At 45.8% G+C, this 20,653-nt stretch overlaps 1 protein-coding gene and 1 pseudogene across 1 annotated transcript; one reads left to right on the top strand and one right to left on the bottom strand.

Moving 5' to 3' along the window:
* Positions 1–3,648: 3,648 nt before the first annotated feature.
* LOC135389366 (uncharacterized) lies at positions 3,649–4,695 on the top strand (annotated as a pseudogene).
* Positions 4,696–15,199: 10,504 nt separating this feature from the next.
* LOC135389365 (uncharacterized protein K02A2.6-like) lies at positions 15,200–16,108 on the bottom strand. The gene is made up of 2 exons (XM_064619421.1): positions 16,092–16,108; positions 15,200–16,013 (listed from the first exon to the last, which is right to left on the bottom strand). Exons 1-2 carry the CDS (start codon positions 16,106–16,108, stop codon positions 15,200–15,202), a joined length of 831 nt encoding a protein of 276 aa, XP_064475491.1.
* Positions 16,109–20,653: the final 4,545 nt, after the last annotated feature.

Raw genomic sequence — 20,653 nt, 5'->3', positions numbered from 1 at the left:
AAAGACCAGATGGATGATGAGAGCAAAAATTTCCCTAACATCTTGCCCCGACAATCAATCCTTGTACTACCCCAGAGGGGATTGTGCGCGTTAAAATCGCCTAAGAGAATGAAAGGGGTTGGTACTTGGCTGCATAAATCTTGTATGTCCTTTTCTGTAATGCCTGCTGTTGGCGGCAGATAAATGGAGCAAATGGTGACTATTCTGTCGAGGCACACCTGCACCGCGACAGCCTCCAAATCTGTAGCAAGATTAACTGCATTGGCTGGAATAGATGCTCGTGTGACAATCGCCACACCACCGGATGCGCGATTTGTATCATTTCGATCCTTTCGAAATATGTTGTGTCTGCGTAAAGGAGTTGGAGCGCTTCTATTCAAGTAAGTTTCCTGGAGACAAAAGCATGCTGCATTGTAAGTATCGAAAAGATCATGAACATCATCCAGTTTTGAAAACAAACCACGGCAATTCCACTGGAGGAAGTGGTTCATAATAATGACTACTCCAAAGAGAACGCGCAGCACTTGGTTACGCCGACTAAGAAACACCTGTTCCATTTTGGGAGGTTGGACCCTTCGCAGGGGTTGCTTCTGCAGTTCGCCAGTCTTTGAACCTCTTCCTCTGCCTTTTTCCCGTTTTTCTTTACCTTGTGTACCAAGGAGGCTTGATGATGACTTTTGTGACATTTTGTCGTCATCATCTACCTCCATACTTTGTAAGCCCATTTGGGAGGTGGCTTTAACGCCCCCGTCCCAAATTGACTGTGCGCCATCGACCTTTGAGCAGGCCGTGGGCGCTTCTTTGTGGCCAGTTGGACGGCTGACCTCCGCAGGGGACACCTGAGTGTCTCCAGCTTCCTGTTGGGGAGTGTCGAGTGGAGGCTCAGGACCTAGAAAACAGGTCTGCGTCTCAACGGACTTCCTCAGTGGCGCCACCCCCTGCCTCCCCTGCGCACCACGTCGGAAAAGCTGCCTTTTTTGTTAAAGTCGAGCTGTGCTCTTGCTGCTTTGTAAGACATGTTCTGTTCTGTCTTGATTTTCAATATCTGTTTTTCCTCTTTCCAACGCGGACAGGACCGAGAATATACTGGGTGGCCACCGTCACAGTTTGCGCAATGGAAGTCATTAGTGCATGACTCAGGAGCGTGTTGTTTTCCTGCACATTTGGGACACACCAGGTGTCCTCGACACACTTGAGAACTGTGGCCAAAACGCTGGCACTTGAAACAACGCCGAGGATTTGGGATAAATGGTCTCACATGACAGTTCACATACCCAGCTTTGATGCTCGAAGGAAGTTTGTGCAATTTAAAGGAAAGGACGATATGCTTTGTGGGTATTTCCTTGCCATCTCTACGCATAACTATTCGCTTTGCGGAGACGACGCCTTGGTCTTTCAAACCCTCCTCAACCTCCGATTCTGTACAATCGATAAGCTCATCTTCTGAGTTGACTCCTTTGACAGTGTTAAGTGTACGGTGTGCTGTGATGGACACTGGTATCGTTCCGATGTTCTTTAATGACTGGAGTGCCGTACTTTGTGTCTTGTTATTTACTTCGACCTGAATATCCCCTGTACTCAACTTCTTTGCCTGAAAGGACTTTCCGATCACCTGTTCAAGTGACGTTGCCACTATAAACGGAGATACTTTAGACAATGGTTTTGCTTCAATATCTGAGTGGATAATCGGGAATTTTGCAAACCATGGCTCTGGAGAACCTATGTCGGAAAAATTCAATGATCGTTCCTCGGTGCAGTTCCGCTTTAGGTGCTGACAGAACGAGGACACGCAAATGCATATCTTGCACTTCCCTTCAGATGAAGTAACAGCATTCAGGGAATCGAAACAGACCGAATGGTCGTCGATGCGGCCAGTACCTCGCCTTTGTTCATGTCACGTTTGGTACAAAGCTGACAGAAGTGCACACGAGGATGTTTTCCTTGCGAGAACTATGCATGAAGTGACGACCATGCGTTAATGCATTTTTAAGGCACTGTTCTCTTTGAATAAAAGGTGGGAAGTTACGCGCTGTTGATTTCATTGTCATTCCTTGTTCCTCTCTTTACCGCTTTTCCTTCACTTTTCTGCAAAGTGGAATCTTTCTTAAGTGAATATATATTCGTTATGAACTGGTACCTGTATTGTGGCTCATGCACCAGCTTTTATAAACTTCTGGTGAATGCACATGCTTGAAAACAGCAAGTGACGGCGAAGTACGCCAGTCCGTCGGGCGTGGCGAAGTATGGCAGTTTGTGAGCGCTGTAACTCAGTCACGAGGCTTTTAGCAACCATGAATTGTATGTCAAAAGAAAGCTAAGGCATTCGTCGTGAACCTATTTTTTTTTTTTTACAAAACTATCATGGCTTTTTTATGCACGCGCCTTGCGAACTTTGACAAAATGTTCGTACCTGTGACAGCTGCGGCGCAAATTTTATCGAAAAGAAGCAGGATAGAGAATTGCACATCGTTGAACAGAGCGAAAATTAGGCTTCCGTTCAACTTGTAGCTCATTGTTTTGCTAAAATCACGACGGCAGCCATATGGGTGCAAAAAGTGTGTAAAATTCAGTAGGGATGTCTTTTCGCGGATTTTATATAAAATTTTTCGCTCATCGGAGACAATAATTATTAATCAGCCCCAGAGCCTATGGCATGGTGAATGCGTAGCGGAAGACTGGAGGTTGTGGTTGTTACAGACGCCGGAATAGAGCGCTTCAAAGTGGGCAGAAATCGCTTCGGAGCGAAGCCGTTGTTTTCACCCCTTACGCTCTTGATTTTATATCTCGCCTACCACGTCGTCTTCGAACCTAGGAACAATACCAGTGTTCATGCCACAGGTGGGGCTATCTCATAAAAAATAACGGAAAAAATCGGAGACCCAAAGGTTAGGGCCCTGCCTGAATCTGAATGAAATCACCCATACTGTTTGTGACTCAGGCACTCTTTTTTCAAGAATAATTTAATCACTTATGGTGGCATACATAAAATATTGTAACGTATGATTTAAAAATTAAATTGCATTCTTTGAAGTACTGCAATTCTATATTTTGTTAAAGAAATGACTATCTTATTTGCAACGGGACAGAATGGTTCCCCGCTGTAAAACAAGACACAGTGACAGAATGAGAGCTGCTGCAACCTTTAAAGTTCCCTTCCAACTCAGGCTACAAATAATGATGACAAACCTCGATTAGTTCTAGAGTAAAGTGACAGACTAGATTTTGCTGTTTCTCACACACGACCGCTTGCATGTGAGTTTTCTTGCTCTCACCATTTGCCATTTTTTTAGGGGTATGAAACTATGAGTGCACGACTAAAACGGTATATACTTGCCGACCTTTCTGTGCAGTAGACATTGTTCTCAAGAAAGACATACCGCGCTATCGCTACCGACATCAAGGTAGCCAGACGATAGCCAAGACGAGACCACAAGGAGATTGAGACGCCCACTCTTGTTTTACGTGTAGCTCGTTTATTAATCAATAAACATCCTGACTTCCACATGGTGTCAGAACCGGGATCATGCAAGAACTAGAAGAGGAAGACTAAAAGAAGCCACGGCAACAAAAAGAAGAAGAAGCTGTCAACGGAGGCACCAGAAAGAAAGACAAGAAAAGTAGGCACGCCGTCACTGATCTCCGAAGACAATGACAGAAGGCGGCCTGAGAGCCCCAAAGCCGCTTGACATGTCAGCGATGTCACCCAACACTTGGGATGACTGGCTAGAAAGTTACGAATGGTACGCAACAGCAATGCAACTTCAGAAGAAACCACCCGAAGTGCAAGTTGCAAACTTCATGACAGTCGTCGGACCGGACGCACAGAACGCGTTCCGCACACTCTCATTGAGTGCAGAAGACAAGAAAAACTTGGAGACCGTCATGGAAAGATTGAAATAGCACTTCATCCCTAAGATAAACCACGCGTATGAACGCTACAGGTTTAACCAGATGAAACAAAAAGAAGGGGAAAGCTTCACAGAATTCTTGACGGCAGTGACACTGCAAGCAAAGAAGTGCAAGTTCGGAGACCTTAATGACGAGCTACTAAGAGATCGCATAATCGTCGGCATCACAAATGATGACGTGCGCGAGAAACTGCTTAGTGAAACCGCAGTTGGCCTCCAAAAGGCGATAAAAAGGTGCAAAGCGAGTGAGCAGGCTACTAGGCAGCAGAGGGAGATAGTCAACAAAGAAGTCAACAAAGATACAGTGAAGGTCGATGCGATCAAGAGGAAACCTCCCGTCAAAAAGACAAGTTACGAGACAAAGACAGCGCATAAGCCATCTACCGCAAACAAGCAGGGACAACCCAGAAATCCATGCAGCTTCTGTGGAAAGTTTCACAAGCCCAGAGAATGCCCTGCGTATGGCAAACAGTGCCTCAAGTGCCAGAAAATAGGACACTTATCAGCAGTATGCCAAACAGGCAAAAGCAAAGGACAACAAGTAGATCTGATTGACGATCAACAAGACCTGATCTATGATCAACAAGATGAACTCTATGTGACTGAGCTAAAAACAACCCCAAGCGAGAAAGCGTGGCAAGAAGAAATCCAATTCAGCTGCTGTGCCACCGTAGTAATGAAACTGGACACTGGGGCCCAGATGCATCAGTCATCTGTCAGGAGCATATCTACATACAGCAACCACAAGATTGAAGTAATGGGTGAAGTCGAAGGTCGTGTACTGTAAGAGGACACCCCGCAAAGTTGAAGTTCCTAGTCGTGGATGCAGATGTCACACTGGTGCTAGGGCAGAATGCCTGCGAAGCACTTAACCTAGTAAAGACAGTACTTGCCACAGATGCGAGCACAGATGATATCTTTCCAGGGATCGGATGCATAAAAAACTTCGAGTACGATGTAGACATCAAGGATGAAGAAAGCAAGAGTCTCGAAAACAAGCCCCCAAGAAAAGTCCCATTTGCAATCATGGATGAAGTGAAACAAGAGTTAACAAGCATGGAGCAAAAAGGAATAATAGAGAAAGTAACAGGGCCAACACCATTCTGCAGCGAAATGATTGTGATAAAGCAGCGAGGAAAGCTGAGGAATCGACCCAGTAGAACTGAACAAGGTGCTGCTTAGAAGACACTATCCACTCAAGACACTGGAGGAAATCGTCGCCAACATCAGGGGAGCTAAGCGGTCTACCCTACTAGACCCGAAGAAGGGGTTTTGGCAAATGAAGGTGTCAGAGCGCACCAAGAAATACCTAGCCTTCAGCACTCCATGGGAAGATATTGTTTCAAGAGAGTGCCATTTGGGATTGCCACTGCCCCAGAAGTGTTCCAACAGGTTGTCTACAGAATCATCGAAGGTACACCCAACGCCGTCAACTCCATGGACGACATCCTGGTGTATGCAGAGACAAGTGAGCAGCTTGTAGAGTACACCAAGAAGGTCATGGATGCCCTGAGCAAATCAGGAGCAAAACTGAACAAAGCAAAATGCGTCTTCGACAAGCCAGCAGCCGTTTCCTGGCTACGAGATAGTAGTATAGAGCCGTTACGCACAACAGCCACTTTTTTCTAATCCAGTTCTAGGAATTTCTAATCCACCACCCATTTCTAATCCAGGTGAAGCCAGGTCTAATCCAGGCTCCACCACTTTATGGTGATCCATCCAATTTCTATGAGATTGGCTACCCTTCATTGCCGCATTTGTTCATTCGCTCATAGACACCAAAATTATCTATTCTATTCAATTCTAAGTCGGCTCATAGGCTTCCAAATCGCTCTTTTTTCTAATCCATTTCTAGGAATTTCTAATCCACCAGCTAATTCTAATCCAGGTCAAGCCACTTCTAAGTCCTCTGGTTGGTTGGTCACAGCTCCACCCCTTCATCCATCAAATTTCTATGTGATTGGCTACCATTAATTGCCACAACATCTGCTCACTCGCTCGTAGACACCAAAATGATCTCTTCTATTCAATTCTAAGTCGGCTCGTAGGTTTCCAAATCGCTCACCTGTCTATTGGTCTGGGGGTGGTCACTTTCATTCATTTCTAAAACCCAGTGATTGACTCAGGATCCTATTGGCTACCTCCCATACATGTTCAATAGACTCATTGGTCATTCCTACTCACAGGTTACTCGGTCACACGCTTTCAACTGCATATTGCTTCATAATTCCAGCTGCATAATAGACAACCACTCATTGATCAATCCCATTCATTTCTAGGCCAGCTCACAGTTCCCCCAAATTGCTTATTGATCCGGGAGGCCTTCTTTTTTAGCCTGAGCGACTCTCGGCAGTGGTTGGGACACAAAAACATGGTAAATAGTTTTCAATGTTTATTGAGTACATCATGGCAGTCTCGGAGATATTGTAGTTCTCCATGGGGACACATCCATGCACGCCGTACACCTCCGCTCGCATTGCGTTTTTCGCATAAGAACCATGTGGATCACCCAGGCACTCGTCCTTCTCTGTCCATGACCCAGAGGCAAACCGCAGGAGAGAGAACAGCATGTGACAGAAGCATTAATTCTCTTCCTGCACATCTTCTGACGCAAAAAGAATATTATGAGCTTCACTAGTTATATCACCCACTTAAACTTACCATATTCATAGCTTCCATAAGGATAGGAGTCGATGTCATTGCACAGGTATCTCTTGTCGTCGTATGCCATCAGACTTCTTTTGACATTTCTGATGGTGTACATACACTGCTTCTTTCCAACGATTGATACTTGTTCGTTCGATACGCTCGTGTGATTGAACAAGGTATTGTAGTATGTCTCATGGAGGAGGTGCTTGCGTACAATATTCTTTTTGACCCCTTTAGCTCTTGCAATTTGCTTTCCTCCAGCTAATTTGACGGAATACATTTTAGCTTTCAAACATACTACTTCCTCAATAGGTACACTACCAGTTTCACTTTTGAATGCCCCAAGTCTTCCACGATTCTTTTCACTGTACAGTGGATGATCCCGATCGAAGGAAGACAGATCTAAGTGGTCGTCGGCAATCGCTCGTAACTGATCTTCGTAGTCCTTGCAGAACAGGCCGAGGATCAGAGAATCCGTGTCAAAGTAACAGGTAATCACCGGACAAGTGAGCTTACTCAGCAAGGTTTCATAGTAGAATGAGTACATGGTTAATTTACTCAGTTCCAAAATCGTAAACCCAATCTGGAGCGGGAAATCGCATCGCACTTTTCTTTTGCGCATTTCGTACATGACACAATCCGGGGACAAAATTTCCATCCTCACGCATTCCGCCCGACTCCCGAGGCGACTCGCCGTCTCCTCATCAAAGGCTACTCGAATATCACGCATGTTAAATTTATTTCGAAGTGTTCTCCCAAAGACTGCATTATTTGAGAGTTTGTAGAAGTTTTTTTCGAAAGTCGTACACGAGGCAACGCGTCTGGCAACATTGTCCTCGATGTAGGGACGCAGGAATGGTGCTTGACGAAATTTTAGAATTCGGTGAATTTTTGTCACCCTCATGCCCAATCTACAATAGAGTGCGAGCAACGCGTAATGAACGACGTACTCGACCTTGTCCTTGCACGTGAGCAACAGCTTTTTGCTGTTAGCAGGCTGATACATTAATTCTTCGAGAAGCCCTCGCTGGAATGGCGAGAGCCAACCCTTTGGGACTACTGCCTTCTCGGGAGCCAGGGGGAAGTACCTCGTTAGAGCGTGAATAGATTTTGGATACTCCAAGTCACATACGTACACATACCCCACCTCCGAATCCGTGGGGTGACGCATAAAATCCAAGGAGCTAAAATCCTCGACCCATTCAAAATCACCGACAGGGAGGTGCTTTATCATACTAAATCCGTCAAGATTGTTGCAATCTATGTATGATATGTACACCTCCTCTTTATCAGGATCATAGCCGCTACACAGAGGGTTATTGGCACGCAAATGACGCCTGCTCGCCTGACAGAGCCCGCCTCTAACGCCCGATTCGATGGTTCTGTACATTTCCTCATCGGTAATCAATTCCAATTTTGCATTCGTATAATTTAACGCGCATTGCCACGAATAGGATGCCAGAGAAACGCAATGAAGCAATTCCAATCCGCGTGCGCTGTAGCACAGGCGTCGGAAGTGCTGCATTATGTCTGCATGTAAGAGGGCATCCGTTTTCAGGTACAATGTGTTATAATCCCGTAAACTCGAGCACCCAAAATGTTCAAATACATGCACAGCGTACTGGTAGTCCTCATCGCTTACATCTTCCCCAGTTAGATCATTTCGAAAAGCGGATTTTTCTGGGAGACTCAACTCGTCGTACACTGCAAAAGAACTAAGGTAACTGTAAGGGAACACACCTTTACGAAGCAAAATTTTGTAGTCGTCTCCAAATACCTGCTTCAAGCATTGGAACACCTCTGCACCCCCCATGGATTTCACGGTTTCCACAAGCTCCCCAAGTGATGAATTTAGGTACTGCATGGTATCTCTGAAGAGGAAGGTACCAATTTCGAACGAACGAATTTTTTCCATGGAGCTGGCCACAATGAAGGGAGGTCGCTTCCACCCGAGAACGTGAAATTCCCGTAACAGTCCAGCCAAATCATAAGACAAATTGTGGACCTGATTATCTGATAGCAGAAATGGGTGCCTTTTTCTTTGGGGTGCCGTTTATTAGCATGTGCTTCGGTTTTTTTTTTTTTTTTTTTTGCAGTTATAGCTATTCAAGCAAAAGTACGTGTTAATTTTTCATGGCTCTTTTTTTCTTTCACTGCTAAAGCAGAAGAAAATCACTTGGTAAAGCTGAATAGTGTTCTATCACGGAAAGTGGGTTTGTTTGTTTGTTTGTTTGATTTTGTTGGGTGCTCGATGAAGTAAGCAGTACTTAATCTTGCAGTTATGGGTATTTGAGCAGAAATGTTGGTGTCTGAGCCAGGAGTAGAAATTCCAATAAAGCACCTCTCCTTGTGCATTCCTGAGCTGCTGTGTGCGCGCGCGTGTGTGCTTTTTTCTTGGTTTGTGACGTCATCATGGCATGTTGGGACTTGTTTAGCAGTGATACGATTTTACCCGCCGCTAGTATCTTGTTGTTATCTTGTGCTAGCCGCCTAGCGATGTGTGGTGACTCTGCGATTATGCCTGAGGTCTTAAGCCTTTTCCCTCATCGCTTAAGTGAATTTGTGTACCCTTGTCCTGTGGTTTCTTTACGCAGTGGCAATGCGACTGTATGTAGCATTATGCAATAATTATCTGATAGGAGAAATGGGTGTTTTGTCAGTTGATGGTAGTTTGTTAGCTTTAATTTTTGAAGTCATAGCTATTTTGCTATTCGAGCAGAAATGCTGGTATCTGAGGGTTTAACGCTGAGGGTAGAAATTCCTGTCTGAGATGAATCTGCATTTCACTGTAATTTGTTTCATTTAAGTAATATTATTGAAACTCCATAGCCACTGTGAACAAAAAGGGATGGTTGTGTGCATGCTCATGGAAGCGATTTGCATGTCGGAATGACGTGTGATGAGAGCGCGAACTTTGCGCTCAGGTGCGGCAATGGTGTAGGCGGACGGAGCATTACGTGAAGCCAAGGGCAAGCTGCGACCTTGAACATGCAGAGCAAGTTTATTTTTAGGCTATGACAACTCCTCGCACCCGTGCATGTTGGGGCATGCAGCGAGGTCGCCGCTATATAAGTGGGGAGGATGTGTAAAGAGGCAGCAGTCTTCGCATCGCTTCGGGAGTGTGCGGAGCTCGCTTCAAAAGTAAGTATTTTTCATCCACGCTCTGTGGTGCACGTTTTCTTAGTGTTTCTTCTTCTTTTTTTTTTTCAGTGCCTAGATGCGTGTTCTGGTTTTTTGATCCTCATGATATCATGGATGATGAGCCATTGGAAGAGAATTCACCATCTTCTCCAGACATTTCACCTGCCACATTGCATGCTCACGTCGAGCGATCACATCCCTATGTGGACATTTCCTTCCTGCCTTTCTTTCAAACTGATAGCGCATTTCGAGGTATCGTCAAAGCGTTTGTGCTATTGGCATCTGTTCACGATCAGGGAGTAGAGGACTTGCGACAATATTTAATGAACCACCTCCACAACATAATTGCTATTTTGCGAGCACAAAGAATACCCTTTAGGTTTTGCATTTGTTCTGACGTTCTAATGATGAAAGAAAATCGAGGGGATGTAACCGCACACATAGCTCATTTTATGGCGCTTGCTCGCGAAGTACACAGCGACGGAGCTATCGCAAATACTTTGATGGATGCGATTCAGGAGTCCACCAGGCGCATTGAAAATTACCAGCGCGAGGGTAGTGGGTTTGTATCCACTGACGTCCAAAAAGTTCAACTGTGTATTTCCGCTGTGAAAACTAAAAAATTCGGGTGCAATGGGGTACTTCCCACGAATCTGGCTAAATGCAGAAACGTGTTAACGAATGTCCCTTTACCAGAGCGTAAGGAGGGCGAGTGCTTTAAATACAATACACTTGCCCTCTTGCACCCGCAGGAAAGGAACCAATGGAAAAAATATGAAAATTATGCAACAGAGTACTGGTGGCCTAGTCACTTCCCTGTATCCTTCTCTGATCTTGACGAATTCGAAAACCAAAACAAGATTTCCGTCTACGTGTACGCGTATGTCGTTCAGGGAGTACATGTGTCGCGACCCCCAAAACTAGAATGGGAAAAGAAAATTCACTTGTTGGAAGTAGATGAGCATTTTTTTGGAATTAAGTCCCTCGAACGCTTGTTGACAACAAGAAGTAACCATTTCGTATGCGAACGCTGTACACGCTCTTTCGTGAAGGAAGAGAGCATGGCGAAACATCGACGCCTTTGCACGGACGTGAACGAAATCCTGTTGGAATTTTGCGAGCCGGGAAAAAATTTTGTAGAGTTTACTAAAATACAGTACATGCAGCAGTACAACTACGTCGTTGCGTTGGACACTGAGAGCGTACTCGCACCCAGTGGTGTTGGCATGCAACGTCACATTACCTCTAGCTTCTGTGCTGTGCTCGTGCGTACCCACGACTCAAAGGTGATGCGTATTAGGACACACCACGGGGAAGATGCGGCAAAGCAGTGTGTGAAGGCGCTCATGGAAATGCGTGATGAAATGATTGCCTTGAACGCCTGCCCCGCTGCAATGGTGCTGAGCGATGAACAACAAGCCAAGCACAGAGCTGCCACCCACTGTGCATACTGTAAACGGGAATTCGCGAAAGACCTACCTCGTGTCCGGCATCATGATCATTCGAAGCATTGTACTGCGGGTGAGACAAATTATATCGCGACACTGTGCAACCCCTGTAACGTCGCGTGCACTACCAGAGAAAAATTGCCGATCATGGTCCACAATTTGTCTTATGATTTGGCTGGACTGTTACGGGAATTTCACGTTCTCGGGTGGAAGCGACCTCCCTTCATTGTGGCCAGCTCCATGGAAAAAATTCGTTCGTTCGAAATTGGTACCTTCCTCTTCAGAGATACCATGCAGTACATAAATTCATCACTTGGGGAGCTTGTGGAAACCGTGAAATCCATGGGGGGTGCAGAGGCGTTCCAATGCTTGAAGCAGGTATCTGGAGACGACTACAAAATTTTGCTTCGTAAAGGTGTGTTCCCTTACAGTTACCTTAGTTCTTTTGCAGTGTACGACGAGTTGAGTCTCCCAGAAAAATCCGCTTTTCGAAATGATCTATCTGGGGAAGATGTAAGCGATGAGGACTACCAGTACGCTGTGCATGTATTTGAACATTTTGGGTGCTCGAGTTTACGGGATTATAACACATTGTACCTGAAAACGGATGCCCTCTTACATGCAGACATAATGCAGCACTTCCGACGCCTGTGCTACAGCGCACGCGGATTGGAATTGCTTCATTGCGTTTCTCTGGCATCCTATTCGTGGCAATGCGCGTTAAATTATACGAATGCAAAATTGGAATTGATTACCGATGAGGAAATGTACAGAACCATCGAATCGGGTGTTAGAGGCGGGCTCTGTCAGGCGAGCAGGCGTCATTTGCGTGCCAATAACCCTCTGTGTAGCGGCTATGATCCTGATAAAGAGGAGGTGTACATATCATACATAGATTGCAACAATCTGTACGGATTTAGTATGATAAAGCACCTCCCTGTCGGTGATTTCGAATGGGTCGAGGATTTTAGCTCCGTGGATTTTATGCGTCACCCCACGGATTCGGAGGTGGGGTATGTGTACGTATGTGACTTGGAGTATCCAAAATCTATTCACGCTCTAACGAGGTACTTCCCCCTGGCTCCCGAGAAGGCAGTAGTCCCAAAGGAATAGCTCTCGCCATTCCAGCGAGGGCTTCTCGAAGAATTAATGTATCAGCCTGCTAACAGCAAAAAGCTGTTGCTCACGTGCAAGGACAAGGTCGAGTACGTCGTTCATTACGCGTTGCTCGCACTCTATTGTAGATTGGGCATGAGGGTGACAAAAATTCACAGAATTCTAAAATTTCGTCAAGCACCATTCCTGCGTCCCTACATCGAGGACAATGTTGCCAGACGCGTTGCCTCGTGTACGACTTTCGAAAAAAACTTCTACAAACTCTCAAATAATGCAGTCTTTGGGAGAACACTTCTAAATAAATTTAACATGCGTGATATTCGAGTAGCCTTCGATGAGGAGACGGCGAGTCGCCTCGGGAGTCGGGCGGAATGCGTGAGGATGGAAATTTTGTCCCCGGATTGTGTCATGTACGAAATGCGCAAAAGAAAAGTGCGATGCGATTTCCCGCTCCAGATTGGGTTTACGATTTTGGAACTGAGTAAATTAACCATGTACTCATTCTACTATGAAACCTTGCTGAGTAAGCTCACTTGTCCGGTGATTACCTGTTACTTTGACACGGATTCTCTGATCCTCGGCCTGTTCTGCAAGGACTACGAAGATCAGTTACGAGCGATTGCCGACGACCACTTAGATCTGTCTTCCTTCGATCGGGATCATCCACTGTACAGTGAAAAGAATCGTGGAAGACTTGGGGCATTCAAAAGTGAAACTGGTAGTGTACCTATTGAGGAAGTAGTATGTTTGAAAGCTAAAATGTATTCCGTCAAATTAGCTGGAGGAAAGCAAATTGCATGAGCTAAAGGGGTCAAAAAGAATATTGTACGCAAGCACCTCCTCCATGAGACATACTACAATACCCTGTTCAATCACACGAGCGTATCGAACGAACAAGTATCAATCGTTGGAAAGAAGCAGTGTATGTACACCATCAGAAATGTCAAAAGAAGTCTGATGGCATACGACGACAAGAGATACCTGTGCAATGACATCGACTCCTATCCTTATGGAAGCTATGAATATGGTAAGTTTAAGTGGGTGATATAACTAGTGAAGCTCATAATATTCTTTTTGCGTCAGAAGATGTGCAGGAAGAGAATTAATGCTTCTGTCACATGCTGTTCTCTCTCCTGCGGTTTGCCTCTGGGTCATGGACAGAGAAGGACGAGTGCCTGGGTGATCCACATGGTTCTTATGCGAAAAACGCAATGCGAGCGGAGGTGTACGGCGTGCATGGATGTGTCCCCATGGAGAACTACAATATCTCCGAGACTGCCATGATGTACTCAATAAACATTGAAAACTATTTACCATGTTTTTGTGTCCCAACCACTGCCGAGAGTCGCTCAGGCTAAAAAAGAAGGCCTCCCGGATCAATAAGCAATTTGGGGGAACTGTGAGCTGGCCTAGAAATGAATGGGATTGATCAATGAGTGGTTGTCTATTATGCAGCTGGAATTATGAAGCAATATGCAGTTGAAAGCGTGTGACCGAGTAACCTGTGAGTAGGAATGACCAATGAGTCTATTGAACATGTATCGGAGGTAGCCAATAGGATCCTGAGTCAATCACTGGGTTTTAGAAATGAATGAAAGTGACCACCCCCAGACCAATAGACAGGTGAGCGATTTGGAAACCTACGAGCCGACTTAGAATTGAATAGAAGAGATCATTTTGGTGTCTACGAGCGAGTGAGCAGATGTTGTGGCAATTAATGGTAGCCAATCACATAGAAATTTGATGGATGAAGGGGGTGGAGCTGTGACCAACCAACCAGAGGACTTAGAAGTGGCTTGACCTGGATTAGAATTAGCTGGTGGATTAGAAATTCCTAGAAATGGATTAGAAAAAAGAGCGATTTGGAAGCCTATGAGCCCACTTAGAATTGAATAGAATAGATAATTTTGGTGTCTATGAGCGAATGAACAAATGCGGCAATGAAGGGTAGCCAATCTCATAGAAATTGGATGGATCACCATAAAGTGGTGGAGCCTGGATTAGACCTGGCTTCACCTGGATTAGAAATGGGTGGTGGGTTAGAAATTCCTAGAACTGGATTAGAAAAAAGTGGCTGTTGTGCGTAACGGCTCTATACTACTCGAGATAACGTCCGAAGGACTCAAGATTGACCCCGAGAAAGTTGCTGCAATCGACAGACTAGGAGAGCCAAGCAACAAAAAAGAGCTGCAACGGGTACTCGGCATGATCCGGTACCACCAGAAATTTATACCATACCTGGCGGAAAAGACAGCACCCCTAAGACAACTGATAAACATGGACACGGAGTACCTGTGGACACATGAGCAAGCCATGGCGCTAGCAGACATCAAACAAGCCTTGAAAAATGCACCGACACTGACTTACTACGATGTCAATGGCGCAATGACACTCTCAGTCGACGCCAGTTCCAAGGCACTAGGAGCTGTCCTAATGCAAAAAGGAAAACCAATCGCATACGCCTCGGCCTCGATGACAGAATCTCAGCCGTAGTACCCCCAAATCGAAAAAGAGGCATTGGCGATCAGATATGGGTGTAAAAAGTTCCTCCAGTATGTATATGGCAGGCCTCTGACCATAGAAACAGACCACAAACCGACTGAGAGCATTGCTAGGAAACCACTAAGCAAGGCACCACCAAGACTACAGAGGTTGCTACTAGACGTGCAGCAGTACGCACTGACAATTACGTACAAGAAGGGCACCGAGTTGGTGACAGCAGACCTACTGAGCAGAGACTGCGTAAATGTCGAAACAACAGAAGAGTGCACATCAGACTTGCAAGTCATGGCAATAGTGCTGATGGCACAAGAGACATGGGAGGAGCTCAAAAGAAACTTCGCCAGAGACGAGGACTTTCAAGCAGTTGTGAAACTAGTCACAGAAGGATGGCCTAACAACACTCATGAACTAACCGAACCAACGAAGCTCTACTGGTCATACGGGTCCAATATGGGACCCGTTTCGCCAATGACCAGCCAATATGGGTCCAATATTGTGTGCTGCTTGGGGAAGTGCTTTAAAGTCCAGGTATCCAGAGTAACTATCGACTATGACAATGTAGGTTTGGCCTTCAAAACTGCAGAGGTCTGTTGCAACTCTTTCCCATGGGAGACTTGGTACTTCCTTCATGTGCAGTGGCTCACGTTGTGGCATCCTCTCTGTCTCTTGGCACGAGGAGCACCGTTCAACATGGTCCTTTATGTTTGAAGACATGCCTGGCCAGTAAACTGTTTCTCTGGCTCTCTTGAGGCAACTGTTTATGCCACTATGTCCCATGTGGATCTGTTTGAGCAGCCGGCCTCTCCATGACTTAGGTATGACTAGTCGGTCTCCTCTGAACAGGACGCCTTCATAGACAGAAAGCTCATCTCGGAATGACCAGTAGAGCTTCGTTGGTTCGGTTAGTTCATGAGTGTTGTTAGGCCATCCTTCTGTGACTAGTTTCACAACTGCTTGAAAGTCCTCGTCTCTGGCGAAGTTTCTTTTGAGCTCCTCCCATGTCTCTTGTGCCATCAGCACTATTGCCATGACTTGCAAGTCTGATGTGCACTCTTCTGTTGTTTCGACATTTACGCAGTCTCTGCTCAGTAGGTCTGCTGTCACCAACTCGGTGCCCTTCTTGTACGTAATTGTCAGTGCGTACTGCTGCACGTCTAGTAGCAACCTCTGTAGTCTTGGTGGTGCCTTGCTTAGTGGTTTCCTAGCAATGCTCTCAGTCGGTTTGTGGTCTGTTTCTATGGTCAGAGGCCTGCCATATACATACTGGAGGAACTTTTTACACCCATATCTGATCGCCAATGCCTCTTTTTCGATTTGGGGGTACTACGGCTGAGATTCTGTCATCGAGGCCGAGGCGTATGCGATTGGTTTTCCGTTTCGCCAAGATTTTCCCCATATTGGCTGAAAATGGGCAATACGGGCCCCATATTGCCCAGTTTCAGCCAATATGGAGAAAATCCTGGCAATATGGGCACCATATTGCCCACTTTGAGCCGATATTGGGAAAATCTTGGGAATATTGGCCCCATATTGCACGCTTACACCCTATGTTGACTGAACAGGGTACGTAGCCGTATTGCACAAATGCCCAAGCAGCACGGCAAGATTGAACGTTGAAGCGTGTGAAATACCCAATTCACTACATCGTTACATTCAAGAACTTCCCGCAGATGATACACATTGTTCGAAACAGTCAACGTACTTGGCATTCCCAACGTAAAGTTCGCTAGAATTCGACACCTCAACATTCCACGTCTTGAAAGTCGCCGCCATCTTCCTTCGCGATGCCAATGCCAATCGGTCGAGCCGACTGAGAGCAAGCGAGTTGTTTGAGCGTAATCACGCGTCCTACAACTAATGCGCATGCGCGACAGCCCGAACGGACGTTTCATAGGGCTAAAATGTCGCTGGGTGCTGTAATGATAACGAAATTGCGGCAGGTCAAGTAAAAAAACACAATGTTTGATAGGAAGGGATGGCTATTCTGTAAAGTTAGGTGACTTCAAGTTGCTGCAAGCAGTGTAAATTGCTCTGGCGTGTGTCCGTCACCGCCACGAAAGTGTTTCGCTGCTTTGTATTCTCGGAGCGGGTTGGAAATTGTTAGTCCACAGAATATTGCAATCCCAATGAAGGCTTCAGAGGGATCTTTGGCATTGGCATTGGCAGTTCTGTGGGACTGCTTGTGTCCTTCAGCAAGGCGGGCGTAGCACCTGTTCTTCGTTTTTTTTTGTTTATTTGTTTGTGCAATGCCGTGTTTCTTTCCTTTTTTTTTTTCAGTGATGTGAACGTGGATCAATTAGATCTGCAGAAATAAAAAACAAAAATCAGACAAAAGTAATATCAGTGGTGAATATTTACAGCATAATGCTTTATTATTACACGGACTCCCCGTTGGTGTTATCACAGAAATATTGGCAATATTGGCACAAAATGGGCTTGCCAATATGGGCAGCCCATATTGGTCCAATATGGAGCCTGGTTGCGCTCCCCATATTGGTCCAATATTGGCAGCCCATATTGGACCAATATTGGCAATCTTGGCAGCCCATATGGGTCCAATATTGGACCAATATTGGCGTGCTGCTTGGGTCGAGGAGAAACATCGAAGGAAGTCATCACCATCATGAAAGAATGGATGGTGACAAATGGTATACCGAGAATAGTAGAGACTGACAATGGGCCATGCTATGCTGCACAAGAGTTCAAGACGTTCAGCAAAGATTGGGGATTCGAGCACATAACCTCAAGTCCGAGGTATCCACAATCCAACGGACTTGCTGAAAGAGCAGTCCAAACTGCAAAGGCAATACTAAGGAAATGCACCCTCGACGGGACAGATGTACAAATGGCTCTACTGAACCTGAGAAACACCCCAAGAAACGCAGAGCTAGGTTCACCAGCTCAGAGACTGTATAGCCGAAGGACGAGAACGCAAATGCCAACGCATGAGAAACTGCTCCAACCAGAAGTCATAAACAATGTCGCTGGAAAACTACGTGCAGAGCGATCCGTCAAAAGACTTATGGTGACCAACACACTAAGTTGGCCCCTCCCCTGAGCAGCGGAGACCAAGTGAAGGTATGGGATAGAGACCGGAAATGGGTGCCAGGAACAGTTGTCCAACCCCCCCCCCCCATGCACCGCAACCACGTTCAATCATAGTGCAAACATCGAAAGGTTGCTAAAGGCGTAACAGCTGTCATGTAAGACCAACCAAAGCAAAACTGCGTAATGACCAAGACTTCTGGAGAACTCCCAGCTCCGCCGCCTACGAAGAAACGGCAAACACAGCGGCGAGCACCACCAGCGCACTGAACGACAAATCATCCCCGACCAAAGTGACCAAATCGGGTCGTGCTGTAAAGCCCATTGTAAAGCTGGACTTGTAAAAAAAAGGGGGGGATGTCAAGAAAGACATACCGCCCTATCGCTATCGACATCAAGGTAGCCAGGCGATAGCCAAGACGAGACCACAAGGAGATTGAGACGCCCACTCTTGTTTTACGTGTAGCTCGTTTATTAATCAATAAACATCCTGACTTCCACAATTGTCACATGGAATAGGAGGGCCTGGCTCCATTTCATTTGGGTTAAGTTCTGGTTGAGGTTGCAGCAGAGTTGCATCAGGTTCCTGGTTCGAGTAAAATTAAGCGGTTATTACCAACGAAGTCAAGTCTGATTCAGAGCAGTAGACGCTTACGACCATCGGTCCCGGTGCGCTTTGTTCGTTACGCACGACACGGACTCTTCCCATATCCGGGATTTCATATCCGTCATCCAAATCCACGTACGCTTGAAACGACTCATCAAATACCTGCAACTCAAGTTCTGAATCAACCACATGCTAAAGACGATTAGGATCAAGCGCTTACCTGAAACCTGTCTTCATTGCAGTTGACATGACGTCCCACTCTACTTGAAGACGCAATAGCCACTTTTAAGCTTTGCAGGTCCAGCTTTTGAAGTGCAAACTTTTTGTTAACGTCTGCGTGCAAGACGTGCACCAGACACGTGGATTCTTCCATGTCAACAAAGCTAAACTAGAACGCAGTTTGACTTCTTTGAAAATAGGCGCCTTGAAAACGGCGGGAGAAAAGAGCTGTCCATCCGCCTCCGACAGGAGAAAGAGGAGCAAGCAGGGCCGAGCAAGGAAAAGGCGAAACGTACATAAACGGAACACTGAACACGTAGCAGAGCTCCATACAAATACGGAGCGTTTTAATTTCACATCGACGTCGAACATTTTTTACTACCGTGCTTCAGCTAGCATTCAGAGATATTTTGATGCAGTGTATTCTTAAAATGTTCTTATTGTGTGTGTGCTGTTTTGTTGTCGTTTCAGGTTTGCGGGCAGTGTGTTGTTTTGCTTTGCGAAGCTTTCGTTGTTGGTTTCTTTTTAATTTCTCACGGCTGAACCATGACGTACATGTAACATAAACATTGTGATGAAGAATTCGCTGTGCGAAGAGTGAACAACCAGTGGCTGGTGATGTCACCATGAAATGTGAAAGAACACAGTGAAAGCCGCGAAAACGGAACTACGCTGATCAAGGTAAGGCACAGTAGGGAGTCAATGCAAGTTGTTGTTGATGTTTAAGTGTTACTTCTACAAAACAGGCGTGTTGGTTGTCACGTTGAGCACTCATTTTCCAGGCGAAATGTACCTCGGCCGGCGGGTTCAATGTACAGTCCGTTTGCCGTTACTGTTTCCTATGTTGTATTTGAGAATCATTTTCGACTGCTAGCTGGCCCAGACAGCCCTTTCAAGTTAACCTGGCTAATATTTTCCAGGCTTTCGGAATAGTACGAAAAACAGGCCTCTGTCTATGTCGCAGGTAAAACGGCATAAACGCGAGAAAGCTGCCATAGTAGATCCATAACAAAACGTACACCTGGGCTTGAAGAACCAACAGAGTGACGACGGCAACACATCCTTCTAAATGTGGATTTCGTTCACATGCTCCCCCCCCCCCCCCACATCTACACTCTAAGGAAAAAGTATTTTCGGGCAAAAGAGTGGCGACAGTGACATATTAACCATTTTTTTTAAATTCTGTTTTACTTCGAGGCCAAAGAAGCATGCACATGGTTTGCACTTTTGAAGCGTTACCATGAATGTTGTCACCGACAGGGCTTTTGTATTTTTTCAGTGTATAGTCTGCGGTAAGAATATAGCTGTCGATGTGTTGTGCTCAGGCTGTTTATTGAAGCAAAATATATTTTGGTGTGGCTTTTCATTTCATGTGCAGATGCCTAGACTGCTTTGCTTTTGCTGCCCAAGATGTGACTGGAAATCATTCTCTCTCAAGGAGCTGTTTCGGCATCTCTCCGTAAGGCATAGCCACAAGGGAAATTGGACCTGTGGTCTTCAAGGGTGCCTGCAAACATTTCACCTGTATAATTCGTACCGGAAGCATGCAAGGGTGAAACACTCTGGTGCATTTGAGTCTTCAGCTTCAAGTCAACTTTCTGCTTCAGCAAGCTCTGCAGGCCTCACAGACAATGAAAATCTTCCCTCCGTCAGTGATGACCAAAATGGAGAGGTGCGAATTGCAGAAGACACAGGCATTAGTGGAAGCTCGGATTGTGAAGAAGAGGATCCCGACTTCATCAGGCAACTAGCGATTATGGTGCTTAAGTGGATGGAAAGAAGACGCATCCCGGAGTCGACGCTGAATGACGTGGTGAATGATGCAATATTTTACATTCAGGGACTAACAGAACAGTGGCTGGAAATGCCAATAGATCGTTTCAAAGACTTGAAAACCCAGTTCGACAGAGATGTGCAGCAACTGCAGACACAGAAGGCACGTGAAGCATATTGGAGGACGTTCCTGCCATTTGTTGAGCCAAGAGAGGTTGTACTTGGGACGGACGAAAATGGAAAGA

This window comes from Ornithodoros turicata, chromosome 3, assembly GCF_037126465.1.
Source record: "Ornithodoros turicata isolate Travis chromosome 3, ASM3712646v1, whole genome shotgun sequence".
Classification (NCBI taxonomy): Eukaryota; Metazoa; Arthropoda; class Arachnida; order Ixodida; family Argasidae; genus Ornithodoros; species Ornithodoros turicata.
Note: the sequence above shows the minus strand (reverse complement) of the source record. Positions and strands in the feature narration are given on the sequence as shown.